This window comes from Hetaerina americana, unplaced genomic scaffold, assembly GCF_022747635.1.
Source record: "Hetaerina americana unplaced genomic scaffold, ioHetAmer1.1.p SCAF_13, whole genome shotgun sequence".
In the NCBI taxonomy this organism is placed as follows: Eukaryota; Metazoa; Arthropoda; class Insecta; order Odonata; family Calopterygidae; genus Hetaerina; species Hetaerina americana.
This window is the reverse complement of record NW_027286403.1, coordinates 9,549,457-9,573,832: the sequence shown is the minus strand read 5'-3', so window position 1 is coordinate 9,573,832 and position 24,376 is coordinate 9,549,457. Positions and strand designations below refer to the sequence as shown.

Below are 24,376 nucleotides of genomic sequence, written 5' to 3'. Positions count from 1 at the left end.
AGTACTATTTTATGGTCATTTTCATTATGAAAATCATAATTCATGACATTATGATAGAAAATACTGAGTGGATGTTTCTACATATTTTAGGCAAGATTTTGTGAAAGTCAGAAAAAAAAAATTAAATATATGCTGCATTGGCTTGGAATAACAAAGTAATAAATTTGGTTTGCTACAGTCAAAAAGGACAATAATGAATGTCAATGAGCTCCAATTACATACAAGCAATTCCTGAAAACCATCAGAGAAGCATAATAGAACCTTTTTGCAATTGGCATATGTAAATGAAATAACTTCAGCTGTCTAAAGCAGCATAAGATTTGTTCTTGATGCTATCATAATTTAAAATGAACTAATGAGTCACAAATATTCAGAAATACCTTCAATCAATGTATATAGCATTCACACCTGGTGTAGAAAATTGGGGTTAAAAATTGATTATAAAAAGAGAACAATATTACTATCATATACCCTCCCAATAGACTACAACCTTCATATGGTGGAAGGGTTTGTAGATTCTGAACCGTAAAACTGCGTTGGTAGAAGCAATGATAATTGTTCCCGGTTGGGTCACTTATAGGTATAACGTAAGAGAAGGAGCCAGATGAAAGGTAGTCTGCACAACATTTGTTCCTAAATGAGGAGACTGCAAAGGCATCTGACCCCAGTGGGGTGGCCATTGAGTAAATACCTTGCAGGTCATGTTAAAAATACTATTAAGGAAGGCAATGAGAAACCTCAATCATTTACCCCAAGTCATCAAGGATGGACACCATAATGAAAAAGAGTCCTGGTAAGTATGGGAATCAACCAGGTGTCAGGGCAGGGTGTTGGGGCTGGGTATTAGCAGTTGGAGAGGCAAGGCTTCCTCGGTCGTCATCTCACAAAATCTGTGCAAAGCAAGAGAGACAGCAGTAGCACATACGACACAGAAGAGGACTGACCTTGCTAAAAAATGGACTTGGAATGTTAGCATGATGTTCAGGACAGGAAAATTAGAAAACAAAGCGGGATGCGAAGAGAGGAAAAAGAGATATTTTAGGGCTGTGCGAGGTGAGATGGAAGGATAGCGGGAATGACTGTGAAGAAAGTTAAAATAATATACAGCAGAGGGGAAGCTCTAAGTTCTCACTCAGCCTTAGAAGCCCACAGCAACAAAGCACAATTTTTGCACCGTTTCATAACCATGGATGAAACATGGGTCCATTACTTAGCACCCGTGACAAAAGAACAATCAAATCAATAGATTCAAAAGGGAGAACTGGCTCCAAAGAAGGTGAAGACCATTCCACCTGCAGGCAAGGTCAGGGCATCTGTTTTTGGCATGGGTCTGTGCTAGGGAGATGGGTAAGACAGGGGTGCCCATTATCACTGGTACTTTTCAATGCATACGCGGAAGAAATGTTTAAAGAAGCATGGGAAGAACTGGAGATAGGAATGAAGTCAGGTTTGTAGATGATAGAACAAACTTTAAATGAATATAAAAATACAAACAAAACAAGGTTATGCAATTTTCAAGAAAGAGAAAGGCTGCGTTAAATACTAAAATAAGAGTTCATAAATTAGAGTAGGTGGAAAAGTTTCCTTACCTCAGAAGTGTTGAGGACCAAGGGGGTCCAATTCGTAGGGGCGTAAGGAGAAGAAATGAGTAAGGCAGAGAAACTTTCATGGAGCGTGTATTTTGTACAGTGTGGCGGCCTGGTCACTGAAGCAAGATAGGTGCATATTGGAATATTTTGAAATGTGGGAGTGTAGATGAATGGAAATGGTGAAATGAACAGAAAGTAAAACAAATAAGGAAGTGCTAGGCGCAGTGGGGTACGAGAGATGATCGGGAGAAATTCAAAGGAGGATAGAAAAATGGATTCAGGGCATTTTAATTGGTAAAGGAATGTTGAATACTGTGATAGAAGAGAGAATGTTAGAGAAACTAGGAAGCGGTACCAAAAGGATAAGCATGTTAGATGTAACGATGGATGGAAATATTGAGTAGCTTTAGGCGTGATGTGGTGGAAGTTGAACAAAATAAATAACTGAGATAGCTTCAGGCGTCACTTTGTGGAAACGATACATATTGCAAAGGAAACACTTGGTTTTTCCACATAAAATATTTATTCACGACCTAGGTTTCGACGCTCAGCTACCTGAAGATGACGCTGAGCGTCGAAACCTAGGTCGTGAATAAATATTTTATGTGGAAAAACCAAGTGTTTCCTTTGCAACAAAAATAAATAACTGATTGAGGAACTTTTCCACTTGATGAATTTTTTTTATATTTTACGACCGGGTTTCGATGCATTACATCATCATCAGGTCTCCTGATGAAAAAAAATTTTATCAAGTGGAAAAGTGGAAGGAAATATGCTGAATTTAAGTAGTGCTTATTTGACTGTTGGATGTTAGGTTGTGTTCTGTGGGAGAGGTGTAGGGTTATTTTTGTACCTTTGTGTAGCATGTGTACATCCAAAATCTACACTAACCAGCAGATTACCAATAATAATTATCACGTAAAACTTTCCTTAATGAAAGGAATAAGCCTACACTTAAAGTCAGAGGTGATCAAATGAGGGTTCCTCAATGCATAAAATACTTGGCAGTCACATTTAATACTTTATGTGCCAGTGCCCTTTAAATGTACCAGCACTTGGGGCCGGCCATTTTTTTGTGACTACGCATGAAAGGTATAAGCATTCAATAAAACACACAACTCATGAACTACTGGATATTTTTTAATGAAATTTTAAATGCCTAGATATTATATACCAAAGTAAGAAACTAGAGTGTGGTATTGTTCAAAACATGTCCTTCTATACAGTGAAACAAAATAAAATAGGTTTCACTCGTCCTTTTCTTGGCTGAAAATACTCTCCTAGGTCTCTGAGGAATTTTCTTCCTCTCAGCTCTAACTATTTTCTCTAATTATCCTTTTTCATATCCATTGAATGTCTTTCTGGTGGGTCCAACTTAGGTGCACGCCTTGTAGGAAAAATGTGAATGTTTTCCTCTAGTGTATTTGAGATGGGCTCTTCTGCAGCTCTGTGATACACCCAGTGTCTTGCCACTTCAATCAAGAATTTTTCAACCACAATTTGTTTTCCATTGAGCTCCAAAAGCACCCTAAAAAAGTTGAATAGGGCACTGTTCGACAAAAACAGTATTGTCTTCTTTTGCCACTTCTTTGTCTTTCTCATTATAGTGCAATGTGTGTTTCTGCCAAGTGTCCAGCAATCACTTATCCTTTCTTTATGCACCTGCCCCATAAAGAAAACCAATCCTAAAAAAATTTCTATTTCAAGTTTATACTGCTACAATAGACTATAATGATGACAAGGTGGAAAATACATAAGTGCCCTGAAGTAGAGGTGTAAAAATTAGAAAATCTAACATTCATGAGAAACTGGAATTCCATAACTGGAGATAATCAAGAAGAAAATATGTAGCAGGAAAATATTCTTTCCTGTTTGTATATATTCCATTCAATAATCTTTGGGCAGCAAAACAAAACGATGTACACTCTGAAAACCAATGTTGATGTACATAGGTATAGTACAAGAGGTTGTAATAATGAAGGTAAAAAATAAACTTAACATTTCCACATTAAAGCTTCATTGTGGAAGTGTAAAGTTTCTTTTTTACCCTCATAATGAAGGAATTCAACAAAGTTAAACCTGAAACTGTTATGTATATCAGGTTGTAATAACTTTAAAATAACTGCCCACAACTCATCCACGTTTGCTAAGAACCCTAGATATGCTGATAAGAAATTCTTGAAAGCACTACCAAGAAAATTAAGGAAAATAGATAATTTTTTGTTATTTAAGTCTAAACTATATCAATTCCTTTGTGATCATAAATGCTATACAGTTAATGACTTCATGTCCCTCTCTCTAGGGAAATAATTTTCTTCATAAATAACTCGGGGAAAATATTCAAGTTACTGCTCCCGACTACTGTTTTTGGTTTTTACTCTGTACACATTACTTAGATTTTTATTTTGAGATACATGTTGACTTTTGTAATATCCACTCTATGATGTCTGCAAAGAACATGAGCAGACAATGTGATGTGTTCTATACTTGTTACAAACATGTATTATTGAAACCAATAAGCATTATTTTTATCAACAAGGAAATGATAACCCAGAGAAGCAGGATTTATAACATACCAAGAGAAATTGGATTGTCTTTGACACAATAAAATTCAATATGCATGCCATAGATTGTGCTGACTAGCACTATTATTTTTTACAAAATTGTACCCCATCACCGCATCACTAAGGACACACTAGCGCTAATGAAACAATAATTTTGTTGGAATGCTTAAAGAAATATAATTTCAAAATCTTGGAGTGTTCAAAAATTTAAGAAAGGCAGTGACTTTATTTAAAAAATTGTCATTCTACTGCTATAAAATAATAAATTATGAATTAGGGATTTCCCTTATTCTTGGAAAAAATACATGATGGCCGTTATAAATACCTCTGAGCAATGTTGCAAATGTCCCCTTGTAAATACTTCTAATTCCACCTTCACGATATAACTGCTTAATGCAATCAATAGGGCCAGCATATTTTATTGGTGCTCCTCCACCAGCTTGAACCTAAAATAGATAAAAATTATTTCTAAATAATATTGACACAAAAACACGTTTCAATGTACAGAGATTATAACTAGTCCATCTATTAGCATCATATCACCAATTTAAAACACTACAAATATGATTCTTAGTGAGGTAGTACTACTTGGGTCTTCCACCAGGTCAGTTCCTCCATTGATGATGCCAACATTTCGGAAAACCAGTTGTCTTCCATCTGTAAAATCTTATGCTAAGAGAAAAATTTTTGGGAAAGATTAACAAAGGAATCCATCTAGATCCAGCCTGAAGAAAACATTTTCAATTGGGATAGGGGTTACTCCCTCGGTAACATGTAGAAACCCACACTGAGGAAGATCAAGGCTACAAAAAAAGGCGGGAATCCACCAACCGATTAGAGGGCACCTGAGAGCATGCCCATCCATATAAAAACTGGCCAATTACAGTCTCGACATTATTAGCCTTGAGGATGGATAACTACTCATTTTCCAAAGTTTTGGCATCATTGATGATGGAACTGACCTGGTAGAAGGCCTGAGTAGCCTTTTCCACAGCAATTTGCTGGGAAAGCACAAGCAGTTTTCCAGCATTTATTCTCTGACCAAAATTATCAATAAATTCCAATTAAGTTAAAATTCTAAATGCAATTTATACTATGACAGGTCTCTAAATTAATAAGTATTAACATGCAATGAAATTATAATTCATTTAGAAGAGCTTATAGTTAGACAATCACAATGAGCAGGAAATGTCATTACCCTTTGGATAGAGAACAAAAAATAATGATGATGATTAAATGGTAAAACAATTTCATTTCATTCCATCATCTAGGAGGGTTTATTTGAAAATTCCAAGCCAAAACAACTGAGCTCCAAATTCATGACAATGAGAATATTGACCAAACTCAGAATCCTGACAAGAGGGTAAAAATATCACTGAAAAAAGGAAAGCTGTAATGCATAAATAAGATTTCAAAATAACTAACACAGAAAGGTCCTTAACTTAATTTTTGTGTTCTATTGTACTGCCCAAATGTTATATCTCTCTTGTGAGTGCTTTTACACACACACACATATATAATATATATATAACCATAAACACAGTAATCAACCCGAAGGGCGGTTTGGTAGGTGATGGTAAAGTTCACCCAGTACTAAGCCCGACGGCGTGTGAAATTCACACATCAGGGTAGGGGGGCCAGTTCCTTTCACTGTGCCGGTTATGGTTTCCCAGGAAGATCTGGTACCCGAAAAATCACAAAGCTTGGGTGGAACTGCAGGTGCCCAGAGTGCCTTGCCCAGGAATTGATCCCGGGACCCTCCGGTCAGCAGTCCAACACTCTACCCCCTGGACTACCACGACCCACACACACACACACACATATATATATATATATATATATATATATATATATATATATATATATATATATATATATATATATATATATATATATATATATATATATATTAGTATTGCGTGCCCTTTACCATTCCCATCAAACCGACCTTCGGGTTAATAACTACATTTATGGTTTATTTCTATATAAATGTATACATGTATATACATTGCTTATTTTTATGTGTATATACACACATGCATATGTGATAGATACATAGCTGTAGATGCAAAATTTAACATCCTGTTGTATACATGTTTACCTGGAGTAAACATTTAATCCTCTCCCCTGGAGCCATAATTGAAGTTGTAAATATTCCAGAGAAAGCTCCAGCAAAAAAGAGCTGAGTTAACGTGAGTTTATCCTGAGGAGAGGATTGTTGAATACGTTTACCAACTCCAAAGCCAAAGAAACTGATAGCAAAAATTGGAGCAACACCAGAAATTGGTGCAGCCATGCCTGAAAGAGGAAAAGGAAAATGGCATATTACAGATGTAATATGCTAAGCAAAATTATAACTCTACCACCAATTCAACTTATGAAACAAATTTTTTATATTAGAATAAAGGGGAGAAATACACAGGAATTTCAATGGACAACTATGAATCATATGAGGGTCATTCTTATCAATGAACTCCACAAATCTGCTGAAGCTAAAGGTGCATGCGATCATAGAATATGCTAGACATGTATAATAAAATTGCCTTAGTGCTTAGTTCAAATTGAACCTTAGGTTCAGAAAACTGTACTCATATAAGAACAATAATCTGAAAACAGTAAGTACAGGAATTGACGCTCAAAATAAAAATGGGAGAAAACATCTTTTCAATAGCATTTAAACTGAAATCCAATTAATAGAAAATATTAACTACAAATAGAATACATATATTTATTAGATCCTAGTTTACATATATGCCAGTTATCATGTAGTAATCACAGCAAAACAAGTACTTGCAATTTTCTCTGAATGCAAACAAAAAGTGATAATTGATAGATAGATACATAAACGTCTTTATTCGGGTGGAATTGAGACCATAAGGTCCCTTCTTTAGTGGAGTAGTCATAATTATCAAAGTCCATCCCATCTAAAGATTAACCTCTTCATGTATGTATTTTCATAGTGCTAGATTAATTTGTTGTGGCTGCCCATAACAGCTCAACTCAGGCAATTTAATGCCATAAAATAGCAGATTTGAACTCCTTTTATACAGGAAGCCACAACACTATTTTGTCCACTTTACAATGTCACATCCTGATTACAAGGTGCTTTTCAACAAGGATTGAATTACTCCATACCTGACTTAATTTATTTTTTGCTGGCCAGATCAATTTAGGCAAAATGCTTGTATTTCTTGGTCACATCCCCAATGCTGCATATTGCTGGAAGTTGCCTTCAATGCAGCTACAGCTTAAGTTGTCAGTAGTAGTGTTGATTGCTAAACCACAGTTCCACTTTTTTATTTTTTTGTTTTAATTTTATTAAGTAGATAATGTAAGCATTATCATGAGAGGGAAGCAGAAGGAATTTTGCTTTGCCTTGAGAGGTTAAGTCGGATGCAATGCAACACTTTGATAAGGGAGAAATAATATAGAGGCTAGTACTCAAGTGTTATTAAGAGATCATAGATGAATAAAAAGAATATGAGGAACTGAATTTACAAAGAGCTTCATTATGATGCAGTGAGAATATGGTAGATAAATGTTTTCTGAACCGATCTTAAAAGCTAAGGATCTACAATATTATAAGCACTGCAATTAGTGATAAAAAGAATCAATGAAAATTACTGGTTGGATAGAGGTTCAAAAAAATATTTGGAGTTAAGACAGTTAAACATTAGTGGGGAGGAATGACTATCTTTTAGACAGGTAATATTGCTAATGGTTATTGCAAAGCAGCAAAGATTAAACTCTAAAACACATTTACAATGAAACAGGAATATCTCATTAAAAGCTTCCCACAAAACACTTATAGCAAGAGAGGAAAAATCAGCACCAGAGTAAAAGAATGGAAAACACATTTCTGAGAATGTTGAAAAAATAAGCTATTTACTGGATTGAGGAAGCCTCAGACAATTTCAAGCAATCTACCCTGATTAAATGCTGAAACAACATATTGCACTCCCAAAATGAAACCAGCAAGAAAGAGATGAGAAAACAAAAGTGAAATAGCAAAAAGCACACTATTTAAATTAACAAAACCCTTCCTGTTTCAGAGGCATGTACTACTAAAGGTACTGGAGAGTTAAGAAATAATACCACACAGTAAGAAAAGGCCAATGGTATATTAGTAATATTACTGCATAAGTGAAAGGTTTTTGCAGATTTGAAAAATATCATAAAATTCTCCAAAGAAAACATTTCCTTTAACCTGGGAAAACTGCTACAAGTCATATTAAAGAAAAAAGGATAAAATCCATCAACATGATTCATTTTGTAAGTTGAGTGAAGGTATTTAAATATGTGCATAGCAATCATTTTGTCAATTACTATGCTTCCACATGTTTTAGGTGCAACATAGCTTCATTTTCACAAAGAGCATTAGGCATTGCTAAAGTGTTTCATCATCTTTTAAAACAATATCTTCACTAAAATTTTTAAAATTTACTTTCATGATAAGTAAATAGTACATTGCTGCTGTACAATTTGGAATTTGGTGTAAAAATACTTTTAATGCAAAAAAAGATGAGTGTTACACATGAATTACTTTAAATAATGTTTTTACACAAAATAATTAGTATAAAGGATTGACACCACCTTTAGTTACAAAGCTTGCGATGGATATTAATTTATCAAAAGTTAAAAAAAGTACTATTTTGAATTTCTTTTTTTATTTTTGAGATTCTGCAACTATGTCCAAATGATCTCCTACTATATCTGATAATTTCTGGGATTTAATAGTTTATGGTATGATCTTTTTGCAATTAGTGGTTATTTTACCTCTGTTTGTGTTTCCTCATTATAGGAATTTATATTTATGTATATTGTAGTATTGCAACTTACAAATTTATCGAAATAATTTTGCCATCCTTTCTTCATCTTCTATGCAATATTTTTGATATTTGGACATTTTTCTACATCTGACAATGTTCCATGCAATTCATTAATTGGAGTTAATGTTATGGTACTTTAAAAATTAATTACTTTGGGCAATTACAAATAAACAATGAGTGCTTTCTAATTTGTGCCAATGTATTGTGAATCTAAAAATAGTGCTAATGTAAGCAGGTGTTTCCTGTTGATTTTTTTATGGAAGCTAAAGCAAGGCAGCAATAAATTAAAATCTCATGTGTACGAGGGTGCTAAGCTGCATTAAATGCCTGTGTTGCTCTTTATTTGGGGTAAACAATGGCATTTCAGCCCCTAACTGCAGGATCTGTAGTTTGTGCACCAAGCCTTGCATTAAAGATGTCACAGGGATGAAGATTAATGAAGCTCTGAGGGAAATTTCTACTATGCATTCTAAGGGAGAACACAGTTTTAAAACAGATTTGGTAGGTCACTGAATCGATGACGGAGAATATCTACTTCACACATCAATTGTTAAACATAAGTGACCGGGGCAAATAATCAGATAAGTTTTTCAGTAAGAGCTGCCTGAGAGAAATTTGATCCCGGTGATCATGGTGACTCAAGCTAATTGAGAGAGACCATGACTAAATTATATTTATATGTTTCCCTGAATACATCATGCATGTACTGCTAGCAGTTGATCAAGCTTATGGACAGAAAGAATATTCTAACTGTTGAGGAGAAGGCAACTCTACATTGAAGAGTCCAAGGGAGGACTATTGGGTGGATGCTACCGTAACAACCACTGTGGATCCTCCTATACTGTGTGACTACTTTCACACTTTATGCATATGCTTGCAAAATGCATATGCTTGAGGTCATGCAACCTTGGTAAACAACCAGTTCCATAAATATATGAAGGATGAAGGTCAATCTATGACTATCTTCATGGACCAATTATTAAATACACATGTTTTATGTTTGAGGTAGAGCATAGGCCCTCGGGGCAAGGCCACAAATCAGCTCACTTGTCAATCAAGACCAGAAAGATGCCATCCTTTGGCTCCTAATTAGAAAATAGCACCATCCTTATTATAGAATTCTTATTGTCTCCCAAGGAACACATTCCAGTTCTCTCATTTCAAGATGAGACATTGCCTGCTACCTGCTGTTGTGCAGTAGTGAGCCAGTCACATACCATGAGATCCTCTACCAGTTTCTAAACAAATCCCTATAAGGATGATTAGCCAATGGTGGCTAAGGATTTTCCAAAGAATCTTGTGAGAGTGATTGTCAGTTTCATTATTGCAGAGGTAGGAATGACTATAAATTATCAAACTTATAAATGGATATAATTGTTTGTCACCTTCATTGACTATGTGGGTGGGTCTGATGATGCAACACACTGGCAATGAGTATCATAAAAACCATAAATACAGGAATCAACCCCAAGGTCGGTTTGGTAGGTGACGGTAGAGTTCACCCAGTACTAAGCCTGACGGCGTGTGAAATTCACACATCAGGGTTGGGGGGCCAGTTCCTTTCCCTGTGCCGGTTATGGTTTCCCAGGAAGATCTGATACCCGAAAAATCTCATAGCTTGGGTGGGGCTGCAGGTGCCCAGACTTGCCCGGGAATCGAACCTGAGACCCTCTAGTTAGTAGTCCAACGCTCTACCCCCTGGACTACCACAACCCACAAATGAATAACAGTGGTTCCTGAATTGGATCTTCGGTAATTCATGGGCTCATCTTTTTGTTAATCTGTCTATATCACCAAGGGTCATGCAACTTTGCAATGCCCCTTGTTTTAACTGGACCACATACCTCTGGAAGTTGTGATAGTTAATACTGAAAATCAAGTAATATTACATTATCTGAAAAGAGCTTTGTCCACTGTTTCAACATATACATTTCATAAGGTTTGTATAAAAAGTATTGGTTCCAATTTTTTTCCTGACATGTTCTTGAAGTCCTCACTCAGACCGTCAGTTATGTGTGCACATGGTCACAGATCATACTGACATTGATAAGATGATAGTTCTCACCATTATGTCTGAAAATTTGGCAATGCAAAATATCTGCACTTATCTCATCCCAAAGGTCTTGATGGACAACTAAAAGCAGAGTTGAGTGTCTAGTTGCAAAGACCTTCTACACTGGCATTGGGACAATTCTCCAACCCTTTACAGTTCCAACTTTGCACCAGCAGATTATTTCCTTTTTACAAAAGTGAAATCCTTCCTCAAAGAACACCACCATGGGACCCTAAGTGCCATCAAAGAAGCTTGCATACATACTCTTAAGGACCTTTTGGAATCTGCCTACGAGGGAGCCTTTGAGTTGTGGCAAAGCCACTGAAAGAAGTGTGTCTACGCTTTAGGGGAGAACTTAAAAGAATTTTTAGGCCTTCATCCTGGCCTCTAACTTGCAGACATGTTGATAAAATACAAACAGACAAATGGGATACAATGAAAGTGAGACAAAGATAAAATACCACAAAATTGGTAAAGATAAATTATATGGTTGCCTATCAACAAGGGAAGACTGTCTCACTGAGAAGGAATGATAAAAATACGTGCAAGTGCACAAATACACCTTTAGTCAAACCCAACCATCATGGTTGAAACACAAAAACAAATAAAAACAACCTTGGAAACAATGAGAATACCAACAGTGACAAAAGATTATAATTTTATAGTGTGTTTAATACACGAGCATCTCTACGACAGTCCAACACCCTAAAAACATGGTCAAAAACTAATACAATATTTTTTTCCCACCAGACTGAGCATGGTTCACAGAAGGCATGTATAATGCATCTAGTACCAGTTTATCATATTTGGACTTCAAAATTTTTAAGGTAGGAAACATATTTGATGTTTATAAAAAGAGGGTTGGCAATCCACAACATTCCATACATACATATATAGGTATATGCTTTAAGCTAAATTTTATTCATCTGTTCACTGAAATTTATATTCTATTTGAATTTAATAAGCAAAATAAATTACATGGTTTTACTAAAATTATGAAGCGCATTACAGTACTGCGATTAATGTAATATTTTTTACATATTCTCAATTCATCTATTTGTCATGTTTTCTTTCTCATCACATCTTATAAAAGTTACCAGTTTCCACTGAAATTACCTTTGTGCTTATCTAACAAATAAATGTAATGAATGATAAGAATGAAAATAATAGTTATCACAATTACATATCCAAATAAAAAGTACAACCCACACAAAGAGGATATTTATTTTCCTACCAAGGTTTAAACTAATATTTCATTTTCAAGTGGTGTGTATGAGTTGAAATCTGGGTTGAATTCTACAAAAATGTGATGACTGCAGTTAGCCCTATGTATTTCCACTGTTTTTACAGACAACTGAAGCTTTGACACACAGAATCCGACATTTATGATTGGTCCATCAAGGCATGGATAAGGAAATATTATGCATACTATGGTACTTGGAATGGTGAGAAGTTACTACCTTGATCAAAAAGTTCCCGGAATAACCACCGTGTGGCGCTCCCATCGTTTCGATTTGAGTTCTGTTTTTTTTGTTAAATTGGTACATCTGTTGTTGATATTCCCTTTAAATCTTAGTGTCATAACTTGACATTTGCAAAAGTTACGTAGCCAAGAGTACATCTATCTCTGTGTGTGTTGGCGATTTTTTACAATTTCAGAAATGGATTTAAATTTGCAACAACGAACTTGTATTAAATTTTGCGTAAAAAACGGATTTAGTGGCGCACGGACGTTGGAAATGTTGGAAAAGTGTTTCGGCAACGATTCTCTAAAAAAAACGGTCGTTTACCAGTGGCACGAGCGGTTCAGAAGTGGTCGTGAGTCAATCGAAGATGATGAACGCAGTGGCAGACCATCGACATCGAAAGTCGGTGAAAAAATTGATAAAGTAAAAGAAATGTTGGTCAATAACCGCAAATTAACCATCAGAGAAATAGCGGAGGACTTGAACATTGCCTATGGATCCGCCCAAGACATTGTGGTTAATGATTTGGGTTTCCGTCGTGTAGCAGCAAAGTTGGTGCCAAAAGACCTCAATTTCATGCAAAAAAGAGACCGTGTTGACGTCGCAAAAGACATGATTTGCGAGGCTGAATCCGATCCCACATTCATCAAAAGGATCATTACTGGAGACGAGACGTGGGTTTATGAGTACGACACGCAATCCAGACATCAGGCAAGTGAATGGCGTTCACCAAATGAGCCGAGACCAAAAAAACCACGTCGTTTTCAGTCAAAAAAGAAGGCAATGCTGACGGTTTTCATGGATTACAACGGTGTAGTGCATCATGAATTTTTGCCAGAAGGCCAGACAGTAAACAAAGAGTATTATTTGGGCGTTATGAGACGTTTGCGTGAAGCAATTCGCCGAAAGAGACCAGAAATGTGGGCAGAAAACTCGTGGATTTTGCACCATGATAACGCACCGTCGCACAGTGCTATCATTATTCGTAATTTTTTGACGAAAAATGCAACAAATACCATCCAACAGCCACCGAATTCACCTGATTTGGCTCCCTGTGACTTCTTTCTGTTCAATCGAGTTAAAAAACCATTACGGGGAACGCGTTTTAGCAGCCGAGAGGAAGTAATGGAAAAATCGCAGGAAGCACTGATGGACATACCGAAAACCGAATATAAAAAATGTTTCGAGGATTGGATCAAGCGCTGGCATAAGTGTGTTGCAGTCGATGGGGATTACTTTGAAGGGGACAATATAGATTTAGATGAATAAACTTGTATTTTTAATTTTCTGAATAAATTCCGGGAAATTTTTGATCAAGGTAGTAGAATGGTTTCCTGTGCAGGCATGGTGAGATGAGTGCATTATAAGGAACATGTGTTAGTGAATGAAATGATTGTTAGACAAATAATATCCGCTATGTCTTCGTGAATGGGACAAATGCAGTGAATTGGTTGAAACTCATGGCAGTAGTTTGGCAATGTGTTCAATAGTTGATGATAGTATACGTGGGATTCAGGGTGAAGGCTTGCTGTTACAGGAGAGGGCCAATATGTATGACAATGGCCATGTACGGAGAAATGAGTTAAGGGTTTTCCCACGAAGTTCTCCAGATTTGCAGAAAAGTTGGTATTGGAAGTGTTATGATTTAATGTTGTTATGCACCAGTGGGTAGCAAGAATGAAAGCACAAAGGAAAAAATTCTGGGGAAAATTGAGAAGTAATGAATTGGTGTGGCTGTGGTGAAAGAATAATAACTTTAAGTGACATGAATCATTTGACTGATGTCAGAAGTGTTAAAGCAAGGCCATTTGGTGAGCCATCTAAATGCATAGTAAATGAGAAAACTTGTGTTGGCATAGAAAAAAATCATGACAACTACAGAATCACCCTTAAAGACGCAAAGAATATAAGGCTATATGAATGGAAACAAACCAGATCAGACTAATATTGGATAAAAGCAAAAATAGCATATTATCCATATATTATGAACTAGAGTCACTTTACATCATAAAATTCTACCCTAAGTGGCATTATAACTCCTGTAAATGAAGGGCAAATATAATGTTCCCACATTTTTCAGGATTGGTACTTCAAATGAATATGATTTTCAGCTGATTTCTACCACCACTTTAAAATCACAGCTTAGAATAAAAAAAAACTTTCAAAAATTAAATAAGCTCATTAAAAGGTTAGCACAAAAACTCTGGTTCAAAATGGGCCAAAAACATATATCCAGCCAGAGTTTAAATTTGGATGAAAATCATATTTCTTCAATTTTGTAAAGATTTAAAATGGAAGAACAACTGTTGTCATTTTTTGTCTTATTACAATGGCTGATAAATTTCTCTTTTAATAGCTCATGGATTAAAGCATAATTTGAGGTCCTAAAAATAATTTTTATTCACCATTAAACCATGCTCAGTATTATTCTCATAATTTGAGGTCCTAAAAATAATTTTTATTCACTATTAAACCATGTTCATTATTATTCTCGTGAGCTCTTTCATTTTAGTGCTGATGCTAAGAGTGTATTAAATCCAATTGTACATGCACAACAGCTGACACACAAATGATTAAAATCCTCTTAACCATTGGAGTCTCTCAAGTAGTTCTCTGGGCTTTTCAGGCTCATTGACCAGCAGAAATGAAATGCCTGGTACTGTTAACCTTAGTTTCAGAACTTATATTGCTTCTTTTTAGGCTAATGAACATTACTTCAAAATGCTCATTTAAAGTTTCTGTAAGACTACAAATTATCAGCTGTTTGGGTGAAAAACTGTTTCTGTGATGTCATAACTTGACTAAGATTCCTCCATTTTCATTTCATTTGATATTTTCCCTTGCAGAATGATCGTAGTGGGAAGGGCTAATTTTTCCTATGCCTTTAAAAATTCCTGCACCATTGGTGAACACCCCAAATGCTAAACATTGCTCATGAATATTAAATGTTGATAATTACTTTATTCTCTCTTGTTAACCAACTGGTTTGATTGTATTTCATCAAGATATTTTGTTCACCCAATCTACAATCTGAAGTTATTTTTTTCTCTAAAATTGGACCAAGCTTGACAAAAACACTGCGTCATTTTGGGATGGGCCCCACTCAGTTAAACCCTAGTGTGTTGGTAAAGAGTGTTTTATGAAGCTCACTGCTCATATCTCACGTGTCCTTTCTTTGCGAAAATAAACAGGGGGTGGGATTTTTTTTATTTCAGGGAAGGGAAGTAGGGGTCTAAGCATATATATTTTAAGTAGCCTTCCCTTTGAAGTGCATCAATTCGGTTCTAGTGGAAATTAACACTAAAAAAACATTCTTGATAGTTAAAGTCAATGGTGAAAGACTTCACACCAATAGTTATGACCACTGGATATCCTCTAAAAGGTTCATAATGATCACATTCATGTGATTTTATTAATACAGTTAAAGACTATCCTTGCTCTGATTATCAAAGGAGCCACAATTATCTTGATCACTACAACCACCTGATCAAATGACATGGAATAACCTTGAGTTTTATAGGTAGCCCGCTGTGAAATATTCATCAAGGCCTACATAACCCATGGTTAATAACTAGATTTTATCAAGGTAAATAATTTAATGAAAAACTAAAGAAATGACTAGGGATGTAGTATTCTAAAATTATACAGGTTGCTTCTGAGTTTCAGCTCTATTTATAAGAAATCTATATGGATATTTTTCCTCAAAATGTACACACATATCAGCTTGTAGGAGAAAATTGGATTACCACCATTTTGTGTTTCCTAAGCTCTGTTCAAACAATTTAACTATTTGATAACTCAGGTAAATAAAGTATTTTTTCAGATGTCCAATGTAAACATAAGGCAAGAACTTGGTGTCTGCGGAGATAATTTTTTTGCAAACCTATTAAGAAAATCCAAATATTTAATTCTACATTTGTAAATATTAGATCCCTAATTTTAAATGACTAAAAAATACGTGCTGGGTGCTTTGCACATTATGCACCTACCTTAGCCAGTGCTTGGCAGTACAGGGAACCGATCTTTTACTGTGTTGATACATGAAATTGTTATTAAGGTTCAGCTTCGGAGACTGGCAACTACAAGGGGATTGGAAAATCATCAATTTAAAGATGGAAAAGTGCAAATATTGGGCGTTTTCACAAGCGGAAATCTGAGAACAGGAAAATAGTGGTGTAACGTGCCAGGAAAGAAATAGGGTACCTTTGTTAATATTGGAAAACGATAAGCACTCCATGCATTGGTTAAAATAGCCAATTGGGAAGCTGTGACAGTTAGACAACATGGCACCATGAAAAGTTACACCATCATATTTGTAATTAAAACTTTTCTCAAATTTCTGGTTCCTTCGCTCTTAAATGAATGAAAATTTACCATAAATTTGCAAAGAAGTTAAACTTAAATGCAAAACAATTTTAAAGGAAACAACCATTAAACATGACTGGGACTCGAAATGGCTTTTTCAAATTGAATATTTCATGTAACTATGCACATCAGTGGAAGAGTACTGAAATCACTGTCACATCATTTAACAAAGTGTTATTCAAATTATTGGAATATACTTAATTTTCAGTGACTTTCATCAGTTTCCAGAGATTGTATTCAGGTTTAACCGGTTTGGTAAATTTCAGGTAAGTCTACGATGCCAAAAAATCATAAGCAACTTTATGGCATACCATATATCATTAAGATTTTAAGTTTTTAAACTATAAACCTAAAAACTAAATTGACAAAATACTACTGACTCATATTATTGACATGCCACACAACAAATCCACCAAATCATTGACACAGTCACCCTCTTAACACAATTATACACATAGCGAGACATTCTATTAGTGACATTTAAGGGTAAGTAGTGACTGCAAACCTTCTCCAGATGGACTTCGGAAATTATCCATTTTTTTTAGGTATTCCACAGCAGAATAAATCTACGACTATTCCACCTTTCCTATTTTCCAGATGGACAGTAGCCCTCTAGGGCCAGCTCGAAAGAACATTATGAGACAATGAAAATACTAAAAAGGGGCAGGCACTAAAAATATGATCATATGTTTTATTTTAGAAAAGGATACTGCTCTGAATTAGGATTTCATTATTCTCTGTGTATCCACAACGGTAAAGTCACCAGTCTACTGCATGACTTGAGTCTCAGTTGCTGAAATTCAAAATGAAGAAAAGTTTGGTGTAAAGACGGAAATCCAGCTTTCTACAAGGGAAGTGAAGATGTAAACAAACCATTATTAATCCAAAGGTTGTTTCACATCAGTAATAATAACCCCAATCACACATCAGGGTTGGTTAGGAGGGCCAATATCCTTCCAGGTGCTACCTGTTGTTTCCTAAAATGCTCTGAGACCTAAAAAAACCAGTTTGGGTGGAACTAAGGATGCCAAGAGGGAGGGTAATCGAACCCAGGCCCTCCATTCAGTAGCCCAGTATTCCACCCACTAGACTACCATTCCCCAAAGTCAAGATTTCACTATAAAACCCCATATCATTTCCTTCAGATTAGATGTTAAAATATTGCCACACTAATTTATGCAAACTGAGTGGAAAAGGGAACTGATATGAATTGTTAACAGTAAACACAATACAAAGACATCCTATGTGAGATAAAAAATTGACATGAATTGGTGACCTAAATCACCACTGTAATCAGTGATGCTATAACTCACTATGGCAGATAATTCAGGGTCAAAACCAGTGTTTCCTAAGCAAGTGGATAGAGTAAATTCATTCCTATTACCAGTTTATAGAAATAACTCCAATAATGGAATTAATGCATGCAATACCCAAGATGTACATTCCTTATCAATGCAATTAAAGCCTACGAACATTATGATACAATGAATACAAGAGTTTTAGATAAACCAAGATGTCTTCACAGCTGTTAAGCTACTGTGAAATGTAAGAAACAGACTATAAATAATGTATTAGCATATACATAAACTTTAGAAAAGACATGCGACAATATTCACAGTTCTCTATTTTATGATTTTTTCCCAATTTCACCACAACACACCCTAATATGACCACATGTAGAAAATCAAACAGTTTGACCAAACAAGTTTCCCATAAAAAAGAGAGGTATAGAGCCACCAGGATAGGGATGGTGAGGAAGGTTCTTTATCAGAAGAAACAACTACAGATAGCAAATAGAGCTAGCATAGGCATAACAAAGAATATCATAAATTCTAAATGGAGTTTATCACAGCAACAAGGCATGGATGATATAAGCAGCAGAGAAATGATTAGAAGCAACAAAAATGCAGTGAAATAGAGAAATGAGGAAAGTATAACATAGAGACAGGATTGCAAAAAAATAAGCAATTAAAAAATATTTTGATGAAAAGATGACACCAAAAGAAACTAGTAAAAATAGAAATGCATTTCCATTGGTTAAGTATCACTAAATGAAGGAATTAAAAATAAATTTCTCATGATGTACTTCCTAACATTTGAGTTTTGTTCAAGTGGTAATTATTAAGACAGGTGTATAATATCTGATCAATTTTTGGGAAAGGTAAGACTTTAAGAATATAAATTTTGTACTTCAGGGACTTTTACAGGGCCTAGAAATGGTAGACTGCAACCCCGTATCATCAGAGTGCAAAACCCACATTTGCCTCATATCCTTCCAGAGTTACCTGCATATTAGGGTACACAACAATTGAAAAGGAGTTTTCATTAACCATGGTTTCATAAGCTGTCCTACAATATCCAGGGAAGTGTTGGTTTTTCTGGGAGAGAATAAGTGCTAGGAGGTGGGTAGTGTTATTCTACTGAGCAGAAGGTCCCAGGTAGTGCAATTTTCTGTTGATTAGAACTTAATGGGAAACCAAACGGTGGCACAGAGAACTGGAACCCTCTACCCTTAATTTTACCTTATTTCACGATGGGCTTTACCCTCAACTTATCAAAACCAAATGGTAGTAGTAGTTTTAAGAGAGGTCACTGGCATATGAGGTCATTTGCATCATTAGGAATGCATGGGAAAGGAGGAAGGGTGGAGAGAAACCTGGCATCAGCATTATACTACTCCTAAGGAAAGGCACAAAGGGGTCCAAAGTTTAACACCCCATCCGATGGACAGTATCCTCACTCAAAGTGCTTCCCACCAAGCAACTCAAGTAGAGATTGGGACACCACTAAAAAATATCTGCCATCTACAAGATTCGAACCCAGGCCCTATAAGTGGGAAGCCAGTACATTAGCCACCACACCATCTCGATCCCCCATCAAAACCATTCTTTGAGTTGATTACAGTGAAAATGAAGCAAATAAAAAATGCTGGAGGGAATTCATACTGTAAGTTTAGTGTTTGCAGGGAAATGAAAATTGAGGACTAGCATATAAAAAACTAAATTGGATGACCACTCGTTTTATGGATTTCCATTCCAGAATTTTTCTAGATTTTCCTGATGAAGGTGCTACACTTTTCCCCCAAATGCTTGGAGTATGATTTGATGCTTTCCGTGGAACATTCCTTATTGCTTCATGCTTCACTGGAATCACTGATGTCAGTCTGAAACTATGGCTTTGGTTTATGCCAGAATCTACACATGCAATGACCTACAAAAACAAACTGATTTCAAAACTGAACTCATTTTCATCGGGAAATTCTGAGTGCCATGGCACAGTTACATAAGAAATTCCTGACTTAAAGAAAATTGACCCTTTTCTCTATTTCTTCCAAAGAGTTGAGTGATTCCCAGCTGAGTGCTCACCCTGTATTAATTGGTCCTTGTGCCCATCAAAAATCTACCTTCACCTGTAAAATACAGCAATAAAAATGGCAGCTGATGAACGGCACCTTACCATGAAGTGTTTTTGCCAAGGATGAGCAACGTGATAAGGCTCTTAAAAGAATAATTTTGTTAAGAAAGGAAAGAGGAAGGAATCGATGACAAGGATCTGGATCTTAAGTAAAGATCTAATGAAAAGGTTAATAAAAACTTTGAAATTATATTGAGTAATTTTTGTTGTTTTCTCCATAATTACTGGGTGAGCATAAAACACAACAAATAACAATATGAAGCTTAGTTTCACAAGGTTTGGGTTCTTGGTCATTGAGGCAATAGGATATTTGTAGTTGGGAGGTTTTTAAGATATATATATATGCATGGATATATATATATATATTATATATATATATATATTATATATATATATAATATATATATATATATATATATATATATATATATAAAATATATATATATATATTATATATCCATCTATGCATTGTATCAGTAAGGACCTTCATCCAGAGTCTTCTAATAATCATCACTATACAATGACTCATTTCGCCTTATCATCCTCACTTGGTCACTAGATTTCACTATCAGCAAAATCATTGAAAAAACTGAAGCATATCCACGAAACCCAAATTGGGAATCAGATTGATTTGACCCCTATGGTTTATCAGTTTACATCATCAGGATCTGGCATCAAATCTATGCTGATGCAGATTTCACAATTAAAACCTAGTTCTTAGCTAAGTGTGTAAGGAGTATATTCAAGTTTAACTCTACTTCTACGGCTGTGACTATTCATATACAATTCCTATCAGCCTTTTATCAGAATCAGGTAAATGCCGACACCACATATCTCTCCAACCCTTCTTTCTGCCTTGCATTCCTTACCTTTCCCTTCTTACCTTCAAATCCTAAATGCAACACAACTCAGCACTAGATAAACTCCAACAATTAATACTCAAAGCATATCACATTCCAAAAAAATACAGTAGTTCTGCAGTTGCATCACTAATGAGGCATGCAAAGGTCAGGAACTAAAAGCTAACAGCCTGAAATATGCAAACAATAAGTGTCCCAAGACATTTTTTTCACTGGTTAATGGCAGCAGGAATGCAATTGTTAACAAAGTAATTGGTCAATGATGCAACAAATATCACCTGTAATATTGTTATACATTTACAAGAGTTAAATTATAGCAAGTTCAACAAATTTTTATTAGTAATCCATTCCTTGTGCTTTTGTTTCGGGGACAAAATTCAAATGATACTCAAATAGTTTTGCATGAACTCTCTGATGTAGCAGTGTTGAATCTAGGAAGCAGGGTTTCAGCTTCAAGGCATCTCAGGAAATAGGGGAGGGATGGGGGAACATTTTCCTATGCAGAGGCTAGAAAAGTAACAATACAAATCAATCCTCATGAGTTTGCATGGTTCTTTTGTGAGAGAAGACTCCCAAAATGACATGTCAGTTGATCTAGCTATGGGGAGAGGGTTAAGGTAATGACATTCTAAAACACCTGAAATGTCAAGCAATTACTACACCTTGGTACCTAATTATATAAATGAGATGCTGTTGATGAATATTTCCATTCCTATTACCTCACTTATTCCTGTGTAGACCAAACTACCAACCCTACCTTAAAGGCATGGAAGATTTCAACAGTTTCATATATTCCCAAAAAACTATAACTGCAGAAAATTACAATTAAAATGTGCACAACTACGTAAATTAACACTTGATTAATGCATGACATACGTACTATTTTGAGACTTGACCTTGAGGAAGTAGTAGATATCCATTGGAGTGAAGGCCTACCTAGTTTTCCCACACTTCTATTTACCTCCTGCAATTGGTTTCAACTTAATAAGGCACAATGAGGCAATTTTTGGAGCCTTATATTTAAATACATGGGGATGCACAGAGTTATTTTTGTCAAAATGGAAGGGGAGGAGTATGTGGAGGAAGATAGAGGTTCAGTCAGAAGTGGACGTTAACATAATGGGGTAAGAAGTACATACAGAAATGAGTACAGCCAATATGCTGCCGACCATACGAATAAAACATGAGGGGCCCCTCCCACACAAAGTTTAAAGGGGAAGCGCCACACAACAAGGAAGAGTTATGCATGGCAATAGCTTAGCCACCTCTACTTTTTTCCATTCTTTTATGTTCATTTCACTGCCCATTCCATACACACCTCTGGTATTTCGTAATCATCATGCTCCTGCTCTTCACACCATCCCCATCAATACCATAGCAAAAATTAATTGCCCCATCATTTTTCCTTCAAAATTAGATTCAAATGCATCCCTAGCTTTCCCTAATTACTTAACCAATTTTACTAATGTCTTATTAATGTGAAACCAATACTACGTTTATACGAATAAATATATTCAAAGCACAAAGTCCTTATTTTCACAGTAAAATAATGTATAAAAATGGCATTTTATTTCTTTTCACTACCAGTTACCCTGAAAAATCGTCATTGTTCTCCTGGAAATCTTTCCAACTTCACTTTCTCACCTTACAGAACATGTACAAATATTTGAGTAAGAATATATCAAAATTACCTTCACAATAGTCGACACCGAATCAAAAATACGGGTTGGGTAGACAAGGAGTATTTTGTGAAATTGATCCATGCCAACTCATTTACGAGCCATTCAATTACCACTGCTCAGTAAATCCGAGCAATGTCCGTTAGAAATATGTGCACCAAAGACAAAAAACACACGGAAACAGATTAGTTCACCTTTATAAAGCCCTTTGATTCCTTCCTTCTGTACAGTCTTTTTGGCACAATCCCATGTCCCTGAATACATAGGTGGGTTTCCAGGAGTTGGTTTGGGCATACATTGTAGGCGGACCTGTAAATATATTAACAGGCAAAAGTGCCGATAAATATATCGATAAAATTTCTTTCAACTAATTTTATGGCTCCCTATGACCCTAAATCTGACAACGGAACCGTGCACTGGTTACAACTCAGATGATGCCCTCAAGCATCATCGGTCCTTTCAATATAACACAATGCCGATTAACAACGATACAGTTTTCCGTGGGAGCCACAATGTCCACTATGATAAATAATAACAATTTGAATACCCTCTGAAGTACTCCCAGAACAAAAAACCGAGAAGATTTTAAAATTGAAACTTAGCGAAAACAATAACCCCAAAGACACTACGAAATTCAATGCAACAATTTCAGAGTGTAAAAATCATTCGCCTTGACTGGGATTCGAACCCAGATCCCTCAATATCCGGTCGAGTGCTTTAGCCACTTAAGCTACCGAGGCGTCCTCTCAAACTATGAAATTTTGGGGCAGTTTTTTAAGAAATAAAGCGACCACGTAAACTTGACCGAATCCAATTAGATGGTCACATTAGTATACACAATGACACACCTTAATAGTGTCTAAAGGATGACCAGCAGCAACTGTACACACACCGCCAAAACCTCCAGATAAAAAATATTTGACTGGACTGCTTGATTCTTGAGACATTTTGCTGTTTTAGTTAATTAGGACGAGAGACGGGTGGGTCAGCTCCAAGAGAATGCAACGATATCCCGATAGTGTGGAGTACGATAGATCAGAGGTCGAAGTTAAACAAATATAACCATTGTGAAAGCACAACTAATAATACATTTGTACGACGTCTGCATTCCACCGCGCGATCCTTTATACGGGAAGGTATCGATTCTGCAGAGTAATTATAGCTAGATCCTACCCAATTAGTCAAAGGTAATAGGTTTCTGAATTAGTCAATTAACGAATGACACAATTTCCCTACAAGCAAGAGCCGAATATGTTACGAAAAGTTATCTTGAACCCTACTAAGTTCCAGTTTGTCAAGTGTAGAGGCGCTGTTTCCCAGATATCAAGTAGACTTAGTTCAGTAACAATGTAGATGGAGCGTGCTATCAGCCTAGGATACGAAGTGAGGCAAACCAGAAGACCATGTGACATTTGGCAACAAGTGGCGGCCTTTGAAATATGTAATTCGGTCGTCAATTAAATATTTTATGCGGAAAAATCTAAAATAATGAACATACCATTAAATGACGACTTCACTAAATATCGGCAATGCCTGCATTTTCCTGTTAAAATTATT

The 24,376-nt window shown here is 35.8% G+C and overlaps 1 protein-coding gene across 1 annotated transcript in view; it reads right to left on the bottom strand.

Annotated features, from left to right (window-relative positions):
* colt (carnitine/acylcarnitine carrier protein colt, mitochondrial) overlaps positions 1-24,095 on the bottom strand; it is a 48,298-nt gene extending 24,203 nt beyond the window's left edge. Inside the window, exons 1-4 of the mRNA XM_071583197.1 lie at positions 23,668-24,095; positions 23,014-23,128; positions 6,255-6,451; positions 4,479-4,599 (exon numbers count right to left, since the gene is read on the bottom strand). Of these exons, the coding sequence (XP_071439298.1) occupies positions 4,479-4,599; positions 6,255-6,451; positions 23,014-23,128; positions 23,668-23,766 (532 nt within the window). The 5' untranslated portion in view covers positions 23,767-24,095. The remainder of the gene's footprint in view (positions 1-4,478; positions 4,600-6,254; positions 6,452-23,013; positions 23,129-23,667) is intronic.
* Positions 24,096-24,376: the final 281 nt, after the last annotated feature.